Here is a 21,502-nt window from a genome sequence, read left to right as displayed (position 1 = left end):
TCTAAACATTAACCTGATCTGACCGTCTCCATGGAAACACGCACACACACACACACACACACACACACACAAACAATGGGCCTCATTCATGAACTGTTCTTACAAATAAATTTGTTCTAAGTCCCACTTACGAAGATTTTACGAAGATTGTGGCATTCATGAATTTGTTCTTATCCAGGATTTATTCTTCGGTAAGAACGAACACTCGAACACTCAGGAGAACTCTACACACGTCAGTGCCGACACGTTGGCATGGTTGTGTTTTCTTCTCTTGTTGCAGTTCAATAAAATACAATATTACAGTGATAATTCTGTCATATTTATTTATTCATTTCATATTTTTAGTAATTTACAGAGAATTTTAAATGTTAAAATAAATAAAATGTGCCAGTGATTTAACATTAATCAAGTAAATTGGAAACCATGCAATCATTAGTAACCCCGCCCCCCCCCCCCCCCCCCCCCCCCCCCCCCCCCCCGGCAACGGCATATATACTGCAAACTATTCTGAGGCTTACGGTCGCGTTGATGAATCTGACGGAGGGCTTTCTTAAGGAACCTCTTAAGAACAACTTACAGAAGAATCTAAGAAGATTCTTAAGGAGATATTGGTGAATGAGGCCCATTGTGTGTGTACATCAGCTACACTTCCCATGATGCCTTGCAGCAGCTGATGAACAGGATGAGTGGAAGAACTCAGAGGCCCAGAACCTCCGTCAGGACCTCAGACCGGGTCCCTGGAGGGTCCTCAGAGTGGGTCGTTAACGAGAAATACAAACGCTCGCTGTGACCTTTGACCCTGAGTTACAGAGTGAGGCCAGGAGTCACAGCTCGCTCCCACGTTCATCTCCGTGTTGTTACTGCTCGGCACACAGCCAATCAGACTCAACCGTCTGGTCTGTCGTGGTTACCAGGACAACGCCTCATCTCTGACATCTTTACATTGACCTGGGCCAATCAGAGCTCAGCGTTGTTTTTATGTCTAGTTTATATACTATTTGAAATCCCGCAACGGGAAATTCTTTTTTCCACTCACATTACACACACATGCAGTGTAGAGGAGATGAGTGACGGGGGCCGGTGCCTCGCTCAAGGGCGCCTCGGCAATGTGGCACCCGGATGTGAACTAGCATTCTCCATCTACTAGTCCACGCCGTACTTTTTTGGTCCAAGTCAGACTTGAACTGACGACCTTCAAGTCCCCAAATCAAGTCCCTACGGACCAGTTTCTGATATTTGAAGGTTTCAGTCTGAGGCTGCAGATGTCACGACATCAGCGTGATGTCACAACATCAGCGTGATGTCACGACATCAGCGTGATGTCACGACATCAGCGTGATGTCACGACATCAGCGTGATGTCACAACATCAGCGTGATGTCACGACATCAGCGTGATGTCACAACATCAGCGTGATGTCATGACATCAGCGCGACATCAGCGAACGACATGTCGTAATTAGTGGCCTGTTCTGCGTGACATCAGCGACATCATGACATCACCATGACGTCATGACATCACCGTGACATAACCGGGCTGTACAGCAGAGAGTGCTGTAGTGATAGAGTATCCTGCTGTCTGATTGGCTGTCAGGTGTTTGTTACTTCTATAAATGTCTAGACCTTCAGTGGCAGGTAACCATAGCAACCATGCTAATAATTCATACATTCCTTGAGTCAGGTCCTTGAATACTCTCAAGGGATATTTAATGAACCCTATAAAGGAGTCGTCAAGGAGTCCTGGAATATCTTTAAGAACTCCTGGAACATCTTCAAGGACCCCTGGAATATCTTCAGTGAGTCCTGGAATATCTTTAGGGACCCCTGGAACATCTTCAATGAGTCCTGGAACATCTTCAAGGACTCCTGGAACATCTTTAAGGATCCCTGGAACATCTTCAAGGAGTCCTGGAACATCTTCAAGGACCCCTGGAATATCTTCAGTGAGTCCTGGAATATCTTTAAGGACTCCTGGAATGTCTTCAATGAGTCCTGGAACATCTTCAAGGGCCCCTGGAATATCTTCAGTGAGTCCTGGAATATCTTCAAGGACTACTGGAACATCTTCAAGGACTCCTGGAATATACACACACACACTCTCTCTCTCTCTCTCACACACACACACACACACACACACACACAGTGTGTTTCCCAGCAGCAAGAATTCCTGACGGGTCGATCCATCAAACCCCCTCTGAGCCTCTGCTGCCCCGCTGCATGCTGGGAGTTGTCACTGGGAACACTGGGAGTGTAAATCTGTGTTAATGGTCAGAGAGAGATTTTCACCCTCAGTCTGAGCTGACAGGCTGCAAATAAAGGCAAACAAAACACACAGAACATACAGAACACACAGAACACGCAGAACACGCAGAACACACAGAACACGCAGAACACGCAGAACACACAGAACACACAGAACACACAGAACATACAGAACACACAGAACATACAGAACACACAGAACACACAGAACACACAGAACACACAGAACATGGACTCTGATGGCAGCTGACAGAACCGGCAGAACGTTTCTTCATGTTCAGGTTCTTCTCTCTCAGTCTGACTTCCTGTTTGTCAGCAGAACATATTTCTATAGTTCTTCTGAGCCGTGTGAAGTGTGTGAACATGGAGGTTCAGGTTAACGCTGAATCCATTCAGCTCAGTGTCACGGAGCAGTGCCGGGCCTGTCCAGGTGCCGGACCTGTCCCGGTGCGTGCCGGGCCTGTCAAGGCGCCGGGCCTGTCCAGGCGCCGGGCCTGTCCTGGTGCCGGGCCTGTCCAGGCGCCGGGCCTGTCCAGGTGCAGTGGTCGTGTGAAGACATGTCGGGATGAATCCTGACGACTCCGCCTCGAGCAGCTCGCGTGTTTTCCCGACACACAAACACTGAGCGTGTCAGGATCCGTCTGAGATGAGATTTCCCGGATCAGAACGACACGCAGACTGAGAGCAGAACAGACTGAAGGTACTGCACCGGATCATCACAACCCTACAGAACCAACACTGTTCTTCTCCATCATCACAGCACCAACTGATCTGTTGAAGAACCCTGTTCAGCCCAGACGGGCTTTACTCTCATATCTCAGCCAGCTGTGCATCATTTAGTCTGCTGTTCTTTGGCAGGAGGTTCTGATGATCATGAGATGTTCTAGAAATCTCTAGGTGGACCTTGTGGTCAGCAGGTCTTTTAAATGGTTCTACAGGTTCTTCGTCAGGTTCTAAAGGTGAATGACAAAGTTGTAGAAGTTCTTTAGTTTTTTGTTGTAGTGGGCCTAACAGCTAACATTAGCTTAGCCTCATTTACTGGGTTCTCAGAGGGGTTCTGCTGTCAGGGTTCTGTTAGGGTTCTGCTGTCAGGGTTCTGTTAGGGTTCTCCTGTTAGGGTTCTGTCAGGGTTCTGTTAGGGTTCTCCTGTCAGGGTTCTATTAGGGTTCCTCAGATGGTTGCCTACATGTGTTGGATGATGTTAGAATTGTTTCCACCACAGATTTACTGACTTCATCTGGTTCTTGGTGTTTGTGTTGGTTCGGTTCTGTCTGACAGGTTCTGTGAGACGGCAGCGCTGCTGGTGAAGAGTTAAACTCTGTGTGTGTGTGTGTGTGTGTGTGAGAGAGAGAGAGGCCACGCCCCCTGCGCGCTCTCTCTCCTGTCAGTGTGTGTGTGTCTCTCGTCCAGGATGAACGTGTTGCTGTCTCTCTCTCTCTCGCTCGCCCTGATGATGTCGTCCTGCGGAGGTGAGTGACCTCCGACCTCTCTGTGCCTGCTCACACTCAGCTGATGACAACAATCACTCAGACAACCAATCAATCGATCACTCCATCGATCAGCAGCAGGTTGGAATGACTGCTCAGTGTCTGTGTGAGGAACCAACTGCAGATTGTTTGGATTTTCAGCAGTAGATGAAACTCATTACTTTTCTTTAGTTCTGGTTCTGGTGGTCAGTGAAGAAGTACTAGTGTCCATTTAAGAAGTTCTAGAGGTTAGTGAAGAGGTTCTAGAGGTTAGTGAAGAGGTTCTAGAGGTTAGTGAAGAGGTTCTAGAGGTTAGTGAAGAGGTTCAAGAGGTTAGTGAAGAGGTTCTAGAGGTTAGTGAAGAGGTTCTAGAGGTTAGTGAAGAGGTTCTAGTGGTTAGTGAAGAGGTTCTAGAGGTCTGTGAAAAGGTTCTAGAGGTTAGTGAAGAGGTTCTAGAGGTTAGTGAAGAGGTTCTAGAGGTTAGTGAAGAGGTTCGAGAGGTTAGTGAAGAGGTTCTAGAGGTTAGTGAAGAGGTTCTAGTGGTTAGTGAAGAAGTTCTAGTGGTTAGTGAAGAGGTTCTAGAGGTCTATGAAGAGGTTCTAGTGGTTAGTGAAGAAGTTCTAGTGGTTAGTGAAGAGGTTCTAGAGGTCTGAAGAGGTTCTAGAGGTTAGTGAAGAGGTTCTAGTGGTCTATGAAGAGGTTCTAGAGGTTAGTGAAGAGGTTCTAGTGGTTAGTGAAGAGGTTCTAGAGGTCTGTGAAGAGGTTCTAGAGGTTAGTGAAGAGGTTCTAGTGGTCTATGAAGAGGTTCTAGTGGTTAGTGAAGAGGTTCTAGTGGTTAGTGAAGAGGTTCTAGTGGTTAGTGAAGAGGTTCTAGTGGTTAGTGAAGAGGTTCTAGAGGTCTGTGAAGAGGTTCTAGAGGTTAGTGAAGAGGTTCTAGCTGTTAGTGAAGAAGTTCTAGTGGTTAGTGAAGAGGTTCTAGTGGTTAGTGAAGAGGTTCTAGTGGTTAGTGAAGAGGTTCTAGTGGTCTATGAAGAGGTTCTAGTGGTTAGTGAAGAGGTTCTAGTGGTTAGTGAAGAGGTTCTAGAGGTTAGTGAAGAGGTTCTAGTGGTCTATGAAGAGGTTCTAGTGGTTAGTGAAGAGGTTCTAGTGGTTAGTGAAGAGGTTCTAGAGGTCTGTGAAGAGGTTCTAGAGGTTAGTGAAGAGGTTCTAGTGGTCTATGAAGAGGTTCTAGTGGTTAGTGAAGAGGTTCTAGAGGTCTGTGAAGAGGTTCTAGTGGTTAGTGAAGAGGTTCTAGTGGTTAGTGAAGAGGTTCTAGTGGTTAGTGAAGAGGTTCTAGAGGTCTGTGAAGAGGTTCTAGAGGTTAGTGAAGAGGTTCTAGCTGTTAGTGAAGAAGTTCTAGTGGTTAGTGAAGAGGTTCTAGTGGTTAGTGAAGAGGTTCTAGTGGTTAGTGAAGAGGTTCTAGTGGTTAGTGAAGAGGTTCTAGAGGTTAGTGAAGAGGTTCTAGTGGTTAGTGAAGAGGTTCTAGAGGTTAGTGAAGAGGTTCTAGTGGTTAGTGAAGAGGTTCTAGAGGTCTGTGAAGAGGTTCTAGTGGTTAGTGAAGAGGTTCTAGTGGTTAGTGAAGAGGTTCTAGTGGTCTTTGTGGAGATTCCAGGTGTTGCTAAATGGGTTCTCTGGCCATTTTAGCATTTTAGGATTCTGTAGACGTTGAACACGGTCAGATTTGCAGTGAGCTGTTCTGCAGTGTTCTCCATCACCATCATCAAAGGTTCTGTTTCTGAACCACAGAAGTGTCGGATCAGACGTCACAGACCAACAACATGCTGATGATCACTGACACTGCGTCGTCTCTGTGGGAGAACCTCTGGAAGCTGCCGGGTCATCAGACTGTTGAGGAAATGTAAAAAGTTGGATCACTGAGTCCGAGTCTGACTGACACCATGTTCTGCTGCTGTCAGATCATCTGGTTCTGTTCTGTTCTGTCCTGTTCTGTTTCTGAAAGTACAAACTGAAACGTCTTTATTTGTTCTGGAACTTGGTTTTCTTGGACTCAGTGAGAAGCAGAACCGAGCTGAGGTCGTCTAATTCAGTTAAAACTGAATTTTCAAATCAAGACAAAACCTGTGAACAGAACCTGTTCAGAGTGTTTCACCTGTTCACTCGTCTTCTTCTCTCAGTGTGAGACAGTTTATACAAGTCGATGATACAAATCATAGACTAGCTTAGCACAAAGACTGGGATCAGGGGAAACTGTTAGCCTAGCTTAGCACAAAGACTGGGAGCAGGGGAAACTGTTAGCCTAGCTTAGCACAAAGACTGGGATCAGGGGAAACTGTTAGCCTAGCTTAGCACAAAGACTGGGATCAGGGAAACTGTTAGCCTAGCTTAGCACAAAGACTGGGATCAGGGAAACTGTTAGCCTAGCTTAGCACAAAGACTGGGATCAGGGAAACTGTTAGCATCTGGTTCTCTCCGGTGTGTTCTTGTGACTGAACCAGTGTTGGAGGTTCTGATGGATCGTGATGTTTTGGATCTGAACAAACAGGAAACCGTCCATCTTCTTTCACACTCATGAATCCTCGTGTTCTGTCTGAACGGATCCAGCCGAGCTGCATTGCATCAACAGTCCAACATGTTGAGACGAGCGGACTTCCTGTCTCGTCTCAGACCCGATTCAGAGTTCAGGGAGTTTAATGAAGCGAGCTGATAACATCGGGTCGGTCCAACATGTCGACACCCGATCAGCTGTTTGAGTGTAAATGAGTCTGAAAACACAGGAATCAGTCACAGAACTCAGGTCCACAGTTAGATATGAGCTGCGGTGTTCTGATGGTTCTGGTTGCTCCAGTTGCTGCTGATTCTCTGGAGATGAACGAAGTAAAACCAATGTGTTAAAAGTTAAACAGTGAAGCTGAACCTGCAGCAGAGTTCAGACTGCAGGCGAGTCTCAGCACGTCTGTGTTCTGACTCACAGCAGCTCCAGGATCAGTTTCTCTTTTTGTCTGAACGGGCGAGTTGGAGCCAAACGTGTCAGACGAGCTGACGGGAAGCGTTCGCTCACCTGACAATCGGTCTCATCTCACTGTTAGAATTACACTTTTTATAATTACAAACTTGTTTTCAGAGTTTCTTCAGAAGGAAGTGCTTATTAATAATTATAGATTACTGAACTTAACTTATCACATCATTAATACAGGTGCAGCTTTTTTAAAGACTTTCTACACGGCAGTAAAAATATTAAGACTCAACTTGAAGTCCTGATTTGGGTTTTTTGCTTGAGTTGTTTCCTGTTTTATTTTGGTAAATATCTCCTCATGTGTCCTGTTTTGCTTTCCACTTCCTGTTTGTGTCTGTTGTCCTGCTCACCTGTGGTCCACACCTCTGGTCCTGCTCACCTGTGGTCTATCACTGAGTCACTTCCTGTGTTGTCATCCTGTTGCAGGTTTCTGGTTCGTCCTCAGTTTTTGTATTTTCTCTTTAGTTTTATCTTCATACTTTTCTTTGACGTCTTTTGTTGCTTGCTTTTTGGGTTTTGGACTTTTCTAACAGAGTTCACCTTCACAGTCTGACCTCTGACCTCTTTATTCCCAAAGTTTTTCCATGTTTCTCCGTCCGCAGTCCTGAAACGCTCAAACTGACTTTTATTGGCGGTTTAAAACCGTCCTGAACGTCCTGAACGCAGCCTCGTTCTTAACAGCAAAGGAAGTAGATCAAGTTACCAAAATCCCACAGGTCCAATCATGGTTTGTTACTATGTGTGTGTGTGTGTGTGTCTCAGGTTTCAGCATTGTTTCCTATAAACATGTTTTAATGAGTACAAAACGAGGATCAACTAAAATGAAACTCAGGTATTAAACTGTCTTATATGAAGTTATTCTGCAGCTGATGACATCACAGCTGATGACATCACAGCTTGACCCGGTCTGACAGGACCGAGCCTGAAACCTCAGCTGACAGCAAACAGACGAACCATCTACATGTGTACTTGAGTGAATGTACTTAGTTACCTTGCATCAGTCAGCGGTCGCTGCTGATCTATGAGACACGTTCGGGTGAAACACGGAAGACAAATTCACCAAAACATCAAAATGTTTTAAAACATGTGTTGTTTCATTTCAATAAGCAGGAATTAAGTAATATCTGCAGATTTGTAAATTGAGTTTTGTATGTTGTTTGGCCTAGCTTAGCACAATCACTAGAATCAGAGGGAACTGTTAGCCTAGCTTAGCACAAACACTAGAATCAGAGGGAACTGTTAGCCTAGCTTAGCACAATCACTAGAAACAGAGGGAACTGTTAGCCTAGCTTAGCACAATCACTAGAATCAGAGGGAACTGTAAGCCTAGCTTAGCACAATCACTAGAATCAGAGGGAACTGTTAGCCTAGCTTAGCACAATCACTAGAATCAGAGGGAACTGTTAGCCTAGCTTAGCACAATCACTAGAATCAGAGGGAACTGTTAGCCTAGCTTAGCACAATCACTAGAATCAAAGGGAACTGTGAGCCTAGCTTAGCACAATCACTAGAATCAGAGGGAACTGTGAGCCTAGCTTAGCACAATCACTAGAATCAGAGGGAACTGTTAGCCTAGCTTAGCACAATCACTAGAATCAGAGGGAACTGTTAGCCTAGCTTAGCACAATCACTAGAATCAGAGGGAACTGTGAGCCTAGCTTAGCACAATCACTAGAATCAGAGGGAACTGTGAGCCTAGCTTAGCACAATCACTAGAATCAGAGGGAACTGTGAGCCTAGCTTAGCACAATCACTAGAATCAGAGGGAACTGTTAGCCTAGCTTAGCACAATCACTAGAAACAGAGGGAACTGTGAGCCTAGCTTAGCACAATCACTAGAATCAGAGGGAACTGTTAGCCTAGCTTAGCACAATCACTAGAATCAAAGGGAACTGTGAGCCTAGCTTAGCACAATCACTAGAATCAGAGGGAACTGTGAGCCTAGCTTAGCACAATCACTAGAATCAGAGGGAACTGTTAGCCTAGCTTAGCACAATCACTAGAATCAGAGGGAACTGTTAGCCTAGCTTAGCATAATCACTAGAATCAGAGGGAACTGTGAGCCTAGCTTAGCACAATCACTAGAATCAGAGGGAACTGTGAGCCTAGCTTAGCACAATCTCTAGAATCAGAGGGAACTGTGAGCCTAGCTTAGCACAATCACTAGAAACAGAGGGAACTGTGAGCCTAGCTTAGCACAATCACTAGAATCAGAGGGAACTGTGAGCCTAGCTTAGCACAATCACTAGAATCAGAGGGAACTGTTAGCCTAGCTTAGCACAATCACTAGAAACAGAGGGAACTGTGAGCCTAGCTTAGCACAATCACTAGAATCAGAGGGAACTGTTAGCCTAGCTTAGCACAATCACTAGAAACAGAGGGAACTGTTAGCCTAGCTTAGCACAATCACTAGAAACAGAGGGAACTGTTAGCCTAGCTTAGCACAATCACTAGAAAAAGAGGGAACTCTTAGCCTAGCTTAGCACAATCACTAGAAACAGAGGGAACTGTTAGCCTAGCTTAGCACAATCACTAGAAACAGAGGGAACTGTTAGCCTAGCTTAGCACAAACACTAGAAACAGAGGGAACTGTTAGCCTAGCTTAGCACAAACACTAGAATCAGAGGGAACTGTTAGCCTAGCTTAGCACAAACACTAGAATCAGAGGGAACTGTTAGCCTAGCTTAGCACAATCACTAGAAACAGAGGGAACTGTTAGCCTAGCTTAGCACAAACACTAGAATCATAGGGAACTGTTAGCCACCTCTGAGTCTGATGTTGTTTCAGGTTCGACGGCAGAAAGTCATGAAGAAGAGACGACCACTGCGCTCTACGACTACTCAGCAGAGACGACACCCGACTACGACTACAACGCCACCTTCGACTATTACTTCGGTCAGCGCGGCGGCGTCATGTAGCATCAGCACTGAGTTGTCAGTATGTGAGGTTCTGACCCGAGTGTTTGTGTCTTGTAGTGACAGAACATTATGAAGTCTCAACCGGGATCAACGAGGCTGAAGACAAGAACCAGGTGAGAGTTTATCTTAAATGATATAAGTGAACGTGTCATGTGACCTCACGTTACACGGCGGGAACAGAATCAGATGTTATTAAAATAATTAAAATGATAAAGATTAAAACATGATGACGTTTGTGTGAAGACGTGTTGACGCAGCAAAACAAAAGGAGAAGCAGCTCGGCGACCTTCGACCTCGTCGTGAATAGACCTCTGGGCTCGACAAAGTGACATCATCGGTCTGTCCCGACACAGTCCTGCGGTCTGATTGGTCCGTCTGGTCACGGTGCATCAGTGAACCTTCACTGTCCCGAACAGAACAAAGTCAGAAGTGTTCCTGTTCTTCTGTGACTCACTGAGAAACATCCTGTGAACACTGACGCTTTGTTTCACACACATCTAGTGTGAACAGACTGAGTTGGAAACTACACATCAAACATGTTCAGTCCAAAGTTTCAAGAAGCATTGCAGTCAAACACAAAGCAAAACAATTACTGGATCATAATTCTCTTCGCACACTGTACTGTTGACTGGTCCTGCCATATATACATTACTGCGCTGAGGTTTGGGGAAACACTTACAAAACTTCATTACGGTCACTTACTATCCTGCAGCGAAGAGGGATAAGGACTATTCACAAGGTCAGCTACTTGGAACATACAAATCCACTTTTTATACAATCAAAACTACTGAAATTCACTGACAATGTATCTTACCAAACAGCAACTATCATGTACAAGGCAAAAAACAGACAATTACCAGAAAATATACAACATTTATTTAGAAATGGGGAGGGAGGTTATCAATTAAGAGAGGAACATAACTTCAAAAGATTAAACAGACGAACAACCTTGAAAGGTTTCTGTATATCTATTTCTGCTACGGAACGACCTAAATGAGGAACTCAAGCAAAGTCCAAATATCAACCAGTTCAAGAAAATGTACAAACACATGTTATTTAGCAGGTACAATGGATAATGGTCATTAATGAGTATTGGTGATTATCATTTATTAATTGATGTGGCATGGTGATTAGAGGCAGAGTGTGTGTGTATTTATGTGTATATATGTGTGTATGTATATATATATATATGCATGTATATGTGGGTGTGTATGTGTATGTAGATATATATATTAATTTCATTTAGACAAAGACAAAGAGAGCTAACAAGCTATGCTTCTTCTCACTCCTTTTCGAATATGTCATTTATTTTATTTTTTATCATTATTATTTTGCTTCCTCAAAATCTTCATTTCTATATTATGTTGTGCAAATAATTTGTTAAATAGCAATCAGGAAGCCATGTTGTATTTGCATATTCGGAATAAAATAATAATAAAAAAACAAAAAAACAAAAAAGCTTCGTCTCTACAGAGTCACATTAGGGACAAAAATGTCGACTGATCAGAAACAGTTCAACCAAAACTGTTGACCTCAGGTTTGGTTTCACGGTCCACAGAACTGTTCTGTTGTTCAGCAGAACGCTGCGACTCTGTTCCACTTCGAAGCTCCAGAACTCTTTAACACAGGAGTTTATGTGAACTGTCCCTTTAATGCTTCTCGTTCTGATTTCTGTCCGACCCGTCTCAGGCTGCAGGGGTTGGTCCGCTGAGCCCGGTGCTCCTGCTTGGATTGGCCGTCCATCAGATCTGGACCTGATGGGGGGTGGAGCCAAAGATCACCTGCAGAAAGGTGAGAGCAAATCATGAACACTTAATTCATGTAGCTCCTCCTACTGCAGTAACACACAACCTGTGGCCACGCCTCTAATCTGTGTGTGTGTGTGTGTGTGTGTGTGTGTGTGCCTGTGTGAGTGAGTGTGTGTGTGTGTGATGTGTGTGTGTGTGTGTGCGTGTGTGTGTGTGTGCGTGTGTGTGTGTGCGTGTCAGGCCTTCCTGCTCGGTGAAAGGTCGTCGCTTCGTTCAGCTCTGTGACTGTCAGCCGGGCTCCAGGTGTAACTTCTTCTTCAGGTGTTTGTGATCATCATCACACCTGATCACATGATTATCATCATCATCATCATCATCATTATCATCATCCCTCAGAGTTTAAAGGAACAGTTCACTCAAACATGAACCTCACTCATCGTTTCCACGCTGGTGAAATTCGGGTTCAGTTACAGAGCGCTGCAGCATTTTGCTGAACAACTGAAGTGAACAGACATTATTTAATGTCCATCTGAAACTTTCACACAGAGGCGGGTGCGGAGAATTGGTGCAGGATCCCCTAACACCGTTAGCTCGGCAGAGCTACCTGATGCTAACACTGTTAGCTCGGCAGAGCTACCTGATGCTAACACTGTTAGCTCGGCAGGGCTACCTGATGCTAACACCGTTAGCTCGGCAGAGCTGCCCGATGCTAACACCGTTAGCTCGGCAGAGCTGCCCGATGCTAACACCGTTAGCTCGGCAGAGCTACCCGATGCTAACACCGTTAGCTCGGCAGAGCTACCTGATGCTAACACTGTTAGCTCAGCAGCTCCAGTGAAGCCTTCATGTTACTGAAGGTGTAAATCTGGTCTGAGATCAGTTAGTGATGTGTTCTCACCTGCAGACTGAGATCACAGCAGACGAGCTGATGGAGACATCTGATGTTTAAATCAAGTCTCAGCTGCTTCAGTTGTTCAGCAGAATGCTGCAACTCTGTTTTACTGTGAAGCTCCAGAACTGTTCTGTGGACTTCAACACTTCATAGGTTGTATTTTTGGGTGAACAGTTCCTTTAACTCCACTGAGTCTCTTCATAATGAAGCTGCAGAGGCTGAAACATTTTCCACGTTTTATTTTTCTAATAAAATCTGTTGAATTCATTTTGAACTCTGGTTTTTATTCTTCTTCAGGTTTGAAGCAGATTAATTTTGTGTTGGATTTTGTCTGAGAAGTGTGATCGAGTGTGTCGGAGCTCAAAGTGGATCATTCATTATTTCACTTGTTGATCATTTAGTTTGTCAGAAGTGCATGCCCACTCAAAGATAGTCACGGGGCGCACGGTTATGTTACAATGCTGCCAGTGTGAGGACGGCTGGAGGACACAGAGAGGACGGCTGGAGGACACAGGGAGGACGGCTGGAGGACACAGGGAGGACGGCTGGAGGACAGCTGGAGGACACAGGGAGGACGGCTGGAGGACACAGGGAGGACACAGGGAGGACGGCTGGAGGACACAGGGAGGACACAGGGAGGACACAGGGAGGACACAGGGAGGACGGCTGGAAGACAGCTGGAGGACACAGGGAGGACACAGGGAGGACGGCTGGAAGACAGCTGGAGGACAGCTGGAGGACAGCTGGAGGACACAGGGAGGACGGCTGGAAGACAGCTGGAGGACAGCTGGAGGACACAGGGAGGACACAGGGAGGACGGCTGGAAGACAGCTGGAGGACAGCTGGAGGACACAGGGAGGACACAGGGAGGACGGCTGGAAGACAGCTGGAGGACAGCTGGAGGACACAGGGAGGACGGCTGGAGGACACAGAGAGGACGGCTGGAGGACACAGGGAGGACACAGGGAGGATGGCTGGAAGACAGCTGGAGGACACAGGGAGGACACAGGGAGGACGGCTGGAAGACAGCTGGAGGACAGCTGGAGGACACAGGGAGGACACAGGGAGGATGGCTGGAAGACAGCTGGAGGACACAGGGAGGACACAGGGAGGACACAGGGAGGACGGCTGGAGGACACGGGGAGGACACAGGGAGGACGGCTGGAGGACACAGGGAGGACGGCTGGAGGACACAGAGAGGACGGCTGGAGGACACAGGGAGGACGGCTGGAGGACACGGGGAGGACACAGGGAGGACGGCTGGAGGACACAGGGAGGACGGCTGGAGGACACGGGGAGGACACAGGAAGGACGGCTGGAGGACACAGGAAGGACGGCTGGAGGACACGGGGAGGACACAGGGAGGACGGCTGGAGGACACAGGGAGGACAGCTGGAGGACACAGGAAGGACGGCTGGAGGACACAGGGAGGACACAGGGAGGACGGCTGGAGGACACAGAGAGGACGGCTGGAGGACACAGGGAGGATGGCTGGAGGACACGGGGAGGACACAGGGAGGACACGGGGAGGACACAGGGAGGATGGCTGGAGGACACAGGGAGGACGGCTGGAGGACACGGGGAGGACACAGGGAGGACACGGGGAGGACACAGGGAGGATGGCTGGAGGACACAGGGAGGACGGCTGGAGGACACAGAGAGGACGGCTGGAGGACACAGGGAGGACGGCTGGAGGACACGGGGAGGACACAGGGAGGACGGCTGGAGGACACAGGGAGGACGGCTGGAGGACACGGGGAGGACACAGGAAGGACGGCTGGAGGACACAGGAAGGACGGCTGGAGGACACGGGGAGGACACAGGGAGGATGGCTGGAGGACACAGGGAGGACGGCTGGAGGACACGGGGAGGACACAGGGAGGACACGGGGAGGACACAGGGAGGATGGCTGGAGGACACAGGGAGGACGGCTGGAGGACACAGAGAGGACGGCTGGAGGACACAGGGAGGACGGCTGGAGGACACGGGGAGGACACAGGGAGGACGGCTGGAGGACACAGGGAGGACGGCTGGAGGACACGGGGAGGACACAGGAAGGACGGCTGGAGGACACAGGAAGGACGGCTGGAGGACACGGGGAGGACACAGGGAGGACGGCTGGAGGACACAGGGAGGACAGCTGGAGGACACAGGAAGGACGGCTGGAGGACACAGGGAGGACACAGGGAGGACGGCTGGAGGACACAGAGAGGACGGCTGGAGGACACAGGGAGGATGGCTGGAGGACACGGGGAGGACACAGGGAGGACGGCTGGAGGACACGGGGAGGACACAGGGAGGACACGGGGAGGACACAGGGAGGACGGCTGGAGGACACGGGGAGGACACAGGGAGGACACAGGGAGGATGGCTGGAGGACACGGGGAGGACACAGGGAGGACACAGGGAGGATGGCTGGAGGACACGGGGAGGACACAGGGAGGACGGCTGGAGGACACGGGGACTCAGCAGGTAAAGTCTTTTATTGAAATATTTTTGAAATGTTTGGAACAAAATGGAGCCTCAGGAACACAAACAGACGACTGAAACGAGAGGTCAGTGAAGGACACACGGCTCAGAGACGACAACAGAAAACTACAACATGTCTGATCAAACCAACAACTTCCTGCTGAGCTCACCTGAGACACAAACTAAAGTCACAGCTGCTCTACCTGACAGCACCAAACAATCACAACCCCCCTCAGTCCATCAGTCCCACAGCAGGTCCGTCTGTCCCGCCATCGACATGTACTCGTCCAGCTGAGCGTCCAGACGGCTCTTACTCAGGGACATGTAGTCGTCCAGCTGTCTGTCCAGCCGGCTCCTGGACGCGGACATGTACTGATCCAGCTGAGCATCCAGCTGCTTCTTCGTTGGTACATCAGCTTTACTCCGGACACGCCCCCTGGAGGCAGCAGCCCCGCCCCTCTGCAGGTGCACACCGAGCTGTGTTCGTCCTGCAGGACAAACAGGAAGATAACAGGAAACAAACAGGAAGATAAGAGAAAACAAACAGGAAGATAACAGGAAACAAACAGGAAGATAACAGGAAACAAACAGGAAGATAACAGGAAACAAACAGGAAGATAACAGGAAACAAACAGGAAGATAACAGGAGACAAACAGGAAGATAACAGGAAACAAACAGGAAGATAACAGGAAACAAACAGGAAGATAACAGGAAACAAACAGGAAGATAACAGGAAACAAACAAGAAGATGACAGGAGACAAACAGGAAGATGACAGGAAACAAACAGGAAGATAACAGGAGACAAACAAGAAGATGACAGGAGACAAACAGGAAGATGACAGGAAACAAACAGGAAGATGACAGGAAACAAACAGGAAGATGACAGGAAACAAACAGGAAGATAACAGGAAACAAACAGGAAGATAACAGGAAACAAACAGGAAGATAACAGGAAACAAACAGGAAGATAACAGGAAACAAACAGGAAGATGACAGGAAACAAACAGGAAGATAACAGGAAACAAACAGGAAGATGACAGGAAACAAACTCTGACTGGATGTTTGATGAGAGAAAGTGATTTGATTGTTTCGTGTTTCCATCAGGTGTTCCACAGGTGAGTGTGAGGTCCCTTATCAGCTGTCTGAGTGTGTTTACTGCTCAGCTGTCTTCATCACACCTGAACAACAACTCACCTGCAGTCCTGTTCTTCAGGAGGCATTGCTGACCGAGATCACTGCACAGGTTCCCTCGTCCTGTAGAGGAAACACACAGGTAGAGGTTCGATTACAGATCCAGGTGTTACTACAGGTCCAGGTGTTACTACAGGTCCAGGTGTTATTACAGGTCCAGGTGTAACTACAGGTCCAGGTGTAACTACAGGTCCAGGTGTAACTACAGGTCCAGGTGTATTACAGGTCCAGGTGTTACTACAGGTCCAGGTGTTATTACAGGTCCAGGTGTTACTACAGGTCCAGGTGTTATTACAGGTCCAGGTGTAACTACAGGTCCAGGTGTTACTACAGGTCCAGGTGTAACTACAGGTCCAGGTGTTACTACAGGTCCAGGTGTAACTACAGGTCCAGGTGTTATTACAGGTCCAGGTGTTACTACAGGTCCAGGTGTTATTACAGGTCCAGGTGTTACTACAGGTCCAGGTGTTATTACAGGTCCAGGTGTTACTACAGGTCCAGGTGTTATTACAGGTCCAGGTGTTATTACAGGTCCAGGTGTTACTACAGGTCCAGGTGTTATTACAGGTCCAGGTGTTACTACAGGTCCAGGTGTTATTACAGGTCCAGGTGTTACTACAGGTCCAGGTGTTACTACAGGTCCAGGTGTAACTACAGGTCCAGGTGTTACTACAGGTCCAGGTGTTATTACAGGTCCAGGTGTAACTACAGGTCCAGGTGTTACTACAGGTCCAGGTGTAACTACAGGTCCAGGTGTTACTACAGGTCCAGGTGTAACTACAGGTCCAGGTGTTACTACAGGTCCAGGTGTAACTACAGGTCCAGTTGTTTACCGCTCAGCTGTCTTCATCACACCTGAACTACAACTCACCTGCAGTCCTGTTCTTCAGGAGGCGTTGCTGACCGAGATCACTGCACAGGTTCCCTCGTCCTGTAGAGGAAACACACAGGTAGAGGTCCGATTACAGATCCAGGTGTTACTACAGGTCCAGGTGTTATTACAGGTCCAGGTGTAACTACAGGTCCAGGTGTAACTACAGGTCCAGGTGCAACTACAGGTCCAGTTGTTTACTGCTCAGCTGTCTTCATCACACCTGAACTACAACTCACCTGCAGTCCTGTTCTTCAGGAGGCGTTGCTGACCGAGATCACTGCACAGGTTCCCTCGTCCTGTAGAGGAAACACACAGGTAGAGGTCCGATTACAGGTATTGTTACACCCCTAGTAATGATGCTGCGTTCCAGACAATGTCGGAGGTCAGAATTTCCGACCTTCTACTAGAAAAAGTTCACTGGAATGCCACTCAAAGTCGGACTTCCTACTTGTAATCTCAGGCCAAATCCATCTACCCTGACTTCACGGAGAATCAGATGTCTGACGTCACGCAACTATGGTCAATGCTGTGCACCTGGAACGACTGGCGGTCGGAAATCATACATTTCAACTGGGAAATTCCGACCTCCAACTTTTCTAGATCGCAGCATTAGAGTGGTAACGTTGTCCTAGAGTTTTGTGATGAAAAAATGAAGCGTCGTCAACAGCAAAATGGGATGCTTTTCTTTTAAAGGAAGAAAGGAGACGTGAGTTGGCTGATGAAAATGCTGTAGTCACTGATCAGAATAACGTCCTGTCCAGTTAACTGTTACCTTGATGTGAGCTAGCTGGTGCCTGAGACAGACGGAGGAGGAGGCAGGGAGCAGCACGGAGCTGCAGGTGGTTACAGGCTCTGTATAAAGGATCAGGTGATTCATGTTCATCATTATGAAGGTAAGAAGTTAACGTGATTGACGTGCTGTGTGCTATAGATCTATCAGTCCTATTTTTTAAAGTATAACTTATATCCCACAGCATGTGATGATCAGTAGGTTTGTAAGTTAAATATGTAGAGAGGAAGTTTTTTTTCATGTGTATTTACTGACAGAATGTAAAACTAAGCATGATAGCATGTTCATCATGATGTGTTGCTTTTAAGTAACTGGGAATATGATTAAAAGCATGCAGAAATGTATAAAATGGTATTCAAATCAGACCCCCACTTTTATGTGTCCCCCCACTTTTCAAACCAATGTTTGCGTGGTGCTAATATATTTTCATTACTGTGTGCGATCACGGAATCACGGATGGAATCGCGGAATTGGCCGATTAAAACGGAATCTATTGTGAAACGCGGAATATCGCGGAATTTGACATAATTTCACTGAAATGCTGTTTTCGTGTGGAAGAGGAACGTATGTCTGATGAAAACTGCACGGAGGGAAGCAAATCTGAGTGGCACAACAAGTCCCCACCCCGTCAAAACCATAGAAATAATATACGTATATTATGTATATGGTCAAAACAATGTAAGCATGGCGAGGCGGCCGCTCACGGCTCCGTCTTCGTTGGTGAAAAAACTGAGAGACTCGACATTAACCCCTCAGAACAGAGCCGAGCAGTTCCTGAACGACTTGTATGTGTCAGGTGAACTGTTGTTTTGCAAAGAAGCAGACCTGAGAAATCATAATTAAAGTTGTAATGCGTGAGAGTTAGCCACCTGTCCGATTCATATTACCAGCATATCACCAGAGTGACTGTTAACTGCTGCTAACAGTAGCTGCTGTTAGCTAGCTAGCCCCGTTAGCTGACTCTGCCTGGGCTGGGAGCTCAGAGGACGGGGGAGGGCTGCTGTGCTCACTGCTAGCTGGTTAGTATGTTATTGACAAAACGTCACAGGTGTAATTTCTCATTTTGTTGCTCATCTTTGCAAATTTTTTTAATATTAACAACTTAAATTTTCAGAACAATTTTGGTATGCAAACATTAACTGGATCTGCCTGAGAGCTGACCATGTTTTTATTCAATAAAACCCATAAAAACACAAAATATACTACTGTATGAAGACATGATGAAATGAGATGTTTTTGATGCACTTTAGTGTACTCTACGGTACAGTACTGAGGAAATGTGTTCCTCAATAAATTTAAGGTAATTTCTATTTAATTTGTGTACATCTTGTCATTTACATTAAAGAAACACTGTTTTAGTAGTAAAATAAGAGTAAAAGTTAAAAAAAAAAACTGGATTCCCAAAATTAAAACAGAAAAAACGGAATTTAGGAAAAACTAAAACAGATTTTATAGGGCCCGAGGAATGTAAGCTGAAATGATAGAACAATCTATTTCAGCAGCTGTTATGTGATTTTGCCCCACTATCACTGTAAAGTAATGTAGCCTACCATTTATATTGTGTATTGTAATGTTTTTATATGGTGCAACTATTTTTTGATGTTCAATACAGTCAATCTGAAACCATCTCCGTCTTTTCTTTTTCTTCACTCTGCAGTAGGCTGGTAGTGGCAAAGAGCTGACTGTATGTTATTTAAGTTTTAAATATTAAAGGTTGTTGGTTATTTTATTTAAAGTAGTAGTAGTAAATTAACTTCATATCATGGTAATTCTGCAGAATCATTTAACAAAAAAGTGGCAGTAAGGAAAATAAAAAGTTTGGGATATTGACTGAACCTTTAAATGGTTCTATATAGAACCATTTTGTCTAGCCACAAAGAGCCCCAAGGGTTCCCTTAAAATAACCCTCTCAAATGGTTCTATATAGAACCACTTGTTTTTTGTGTGTAACTGAAGGTCCAGGTTTAACTACAGGTGTAATAGATATGTTATATGCTCACTGAGATGATAAACTTTAGCACCTGCTGTCTCCATCAGGTGTGTTACGTCACACACCTGATGGAGACAGCAGGTGTGTGATGTCACACTGTCTGACTGGGCCCTGCTGAGGTTTCAGGTGAGCTACTCACTGCTGCAGGTGGAGCAGAACCTTGCTCTCCATCTGTATTTGTTCCTGAAGCTCCAGAAGCCTCGAGGTCCAGAGGCCGAGCGGCGGCGAGTCACCTTCTGCCAGCCCAGTCTGGTCCACACGCTCCTCCTCTTCACGCGCTGCTTCATCCTCACAGACGGGTCACGAGTCTGCATCGGGTCACAAGGTTCACCGGGTCAGTGTGGGCCGAGCTGCTGCTCCTCATTGGTCCACAGCTCAGTGACTCACCTGCAGGTCGGGCAGCAGCGACGCCTCTCCCTTCAGCAGCAGGACCAGCGGCGTTGACCCCGTCCTCCGCTGCAGCTGGACGGGGTCAAAGGTCACCGTCCTGGGCTGGGTCAGCTGGTCCACCAGCACCTGAGAGAAGCTGCAGCCGGACGACACAGAGACAGGTTCTCTTAGAATTCAACATGTAGTTTGAATCAGCTGAGTCCAATCATCAGTCGTGATGACTCACAGCAAAACACTGATCAATCGATTGATCCGGATTAATGATGCAGATGAAATGTGTGACTCACCGCTCATTAAGAGAAAGTGTGGAGGAACCTCTGAGGTATAAGGGGCCTGGTTCTGATGGACCCATCAGTCTGCTGCTCATCTGACTCATTCTGCTCAACACAACACAGGTAAGAGGAACTCAGCTGAAACGAACCGGTTCACCTGCGAGCTGATTACCACACACACACACACACACACACGCACACACACACAGCAGCAGCAGTTAACTTTCGCGCCGATCACGCCGCGTTACAATCTGCAGAGATCACGTTGTAAGTGAACTCGTGGTTCTTCTCTGCGGTTCGAAATCAGAGCCGAATCAGAACAACGAGCACAAAGAATCACGACCCTCAAACTTGAGCCTGTGCGACTTTTCATTGAGTCTCCAGCCCAGAAACATTAACGTTTCACAGGATGTCAAACGGGATTCGCTGCTGTTGTCTCGACATGACGTCAGGCACGCTTTGATTTTACAGCTAGCATTAGCATTAGCTTTAGCTTTAGTCTTTAATCTGTGGCGGTCAGTTTTCAGTAGAAGTCAACAGCTGCTGAAGGTGAACTCCAGATGTGAGGTCGCAGTTTACCTTTGCTGTGAAGCAGACACCTGTTACCTTCCGCGGGCTCGGGTGAGCTCAGTAGCTAACTGACCGCGATGCTAATCAGCTAGCTGCCCTTGTGTTGAGTTGATGTCACGCAGCTCGGTTCCTCTGTGATGTTTCCAGATGTTTCTCAACATTAAACTGTTCCAGCAACGTCCCAAATTAACTTTACAGCTTTAATGTTTAAATAAATTGTAGCTAGTGAGCCTCAATCTACCAAAAGCTGCAGCACTAACAAATGCGACCTTAAACAAGCTAATGTTAGCTAACTTTGCAACCCCATAATTCTAGTGACGTCACTATCACCTGTCACTCACCTCATGAGCCACCTGTCACTCACGTGAACCCTCAGTTCAGACTGAAAAAGATGAATTCAGGGAAAAACACTGAAAATGTTTTTTTAATCCACTCTTATTATGACGCACTGAAGTGAAGTTAGTCTCAGGTTGGAGGGTGAAGTTAGTGTCAGGTTGGATGGTGAAATTAGTGTCAGGTTGGAGGGTGAAGTTAGTGTCAAGTTGGATGGTGAAGTAAGACTCAGGTTGGAGGGTGAAATAAGACTCAGGTTGGAGGGTGAAGTTAGTGTCAGGTTGGAGGGTGAAGTTAGTGTCAGGTTGGATGGTGAAGTAAGAC

General features: G+C 46.8%; 2 protein-coding genes across 7 annotated transcripts; one reads left to right on the top strand and one right to left on the bottom strand.

Annotated features, from left to right (window-relative positions):
• Positions 1-1,611: 1,611 nt before the first annotated feature.
• On the top strand, positions 1,612-5,503 carry LOC115582225 (uncharacterized). The gene is made up of 5 exons (XM_030418042.1): positions 1,612-1,633; positions 1,723-2,025; positions 3,770-3,853; positions 3,967-4,364; positions 4,447-5,503. The coding sequence occupies exons 1-5, from the start codon at positions 1,612-1,614 to the stop codon at positions 5,407-5,409; spliced, it is 1,770 nt and encodes a 589-aa protein (XP_030273902.1). The 3' UTR covers positions 5,410-5,503.
• A 9,258-nt stretch (positions 5,504-14,761) lies between these two features.
• LOC115580954 (chromatin target of PRMT1 protein-like) lies at positions 14,762-21,339 on the bottom strand. 6 transcript variants are annotated; one of them, XM_030415705.1, is made up of 8 exons: positions 21,187-21,339; positions 20,291-20,439; positions 20,001-20,139; positions 19,753-19,921; positions 17,070-17,129; positions 16,831-16,890; positions 15,963-16,022; positions 14,762-15,254 (listed from the first exon to the last, which is right to left on the bottom strand). In XM_030415705.1, the coding sequence occupies exons 2-8, from the start codon at positions 20,377-20,379 to the stop codon at positions 15,007-15,009; spliced, it is 825 nt and encodes a 274-aa protein (XP_030271565.1). In that variant the 5' UTR covers positions 20,380-20,439; positions 21,187-21,339; the 3' UTR covers positions 14,762-15,006. The 6 variants fall into 6 exon arrangements, with proteins under 6 accessions (XP_030271565.1, XP_030271562.1, XP_030271566.1 ...); XM_030415702.1 differs by having other exon boundaries at positions 20,291-20,380; positions 21,187-21,335; XM_030415706.1 differs by lacking the exon at positions 21,187-21,339 and adding an exon at positions 20,855-21,164.
• Between the last annotated feature and the right edge of the window lie 163 nt (positions 21,340-21,502).

This window comes from Sparus aurata, chromosome 5 (assembly GCF_900880675.1).
Source record: "Sparus aurata chromosome 5, fSpaAur1.1, whole genome shotgun sequence".
NCBI lineage: Eukaryota > Metazoa > Chordata > Actinopteri > Spariformes > Sparidae > Sparus > Sparus aurata.
Note: the sequence above shows the minus strand (reverse complement) of the source record. Positions and strands in the feature narration are given on the sequence as shown.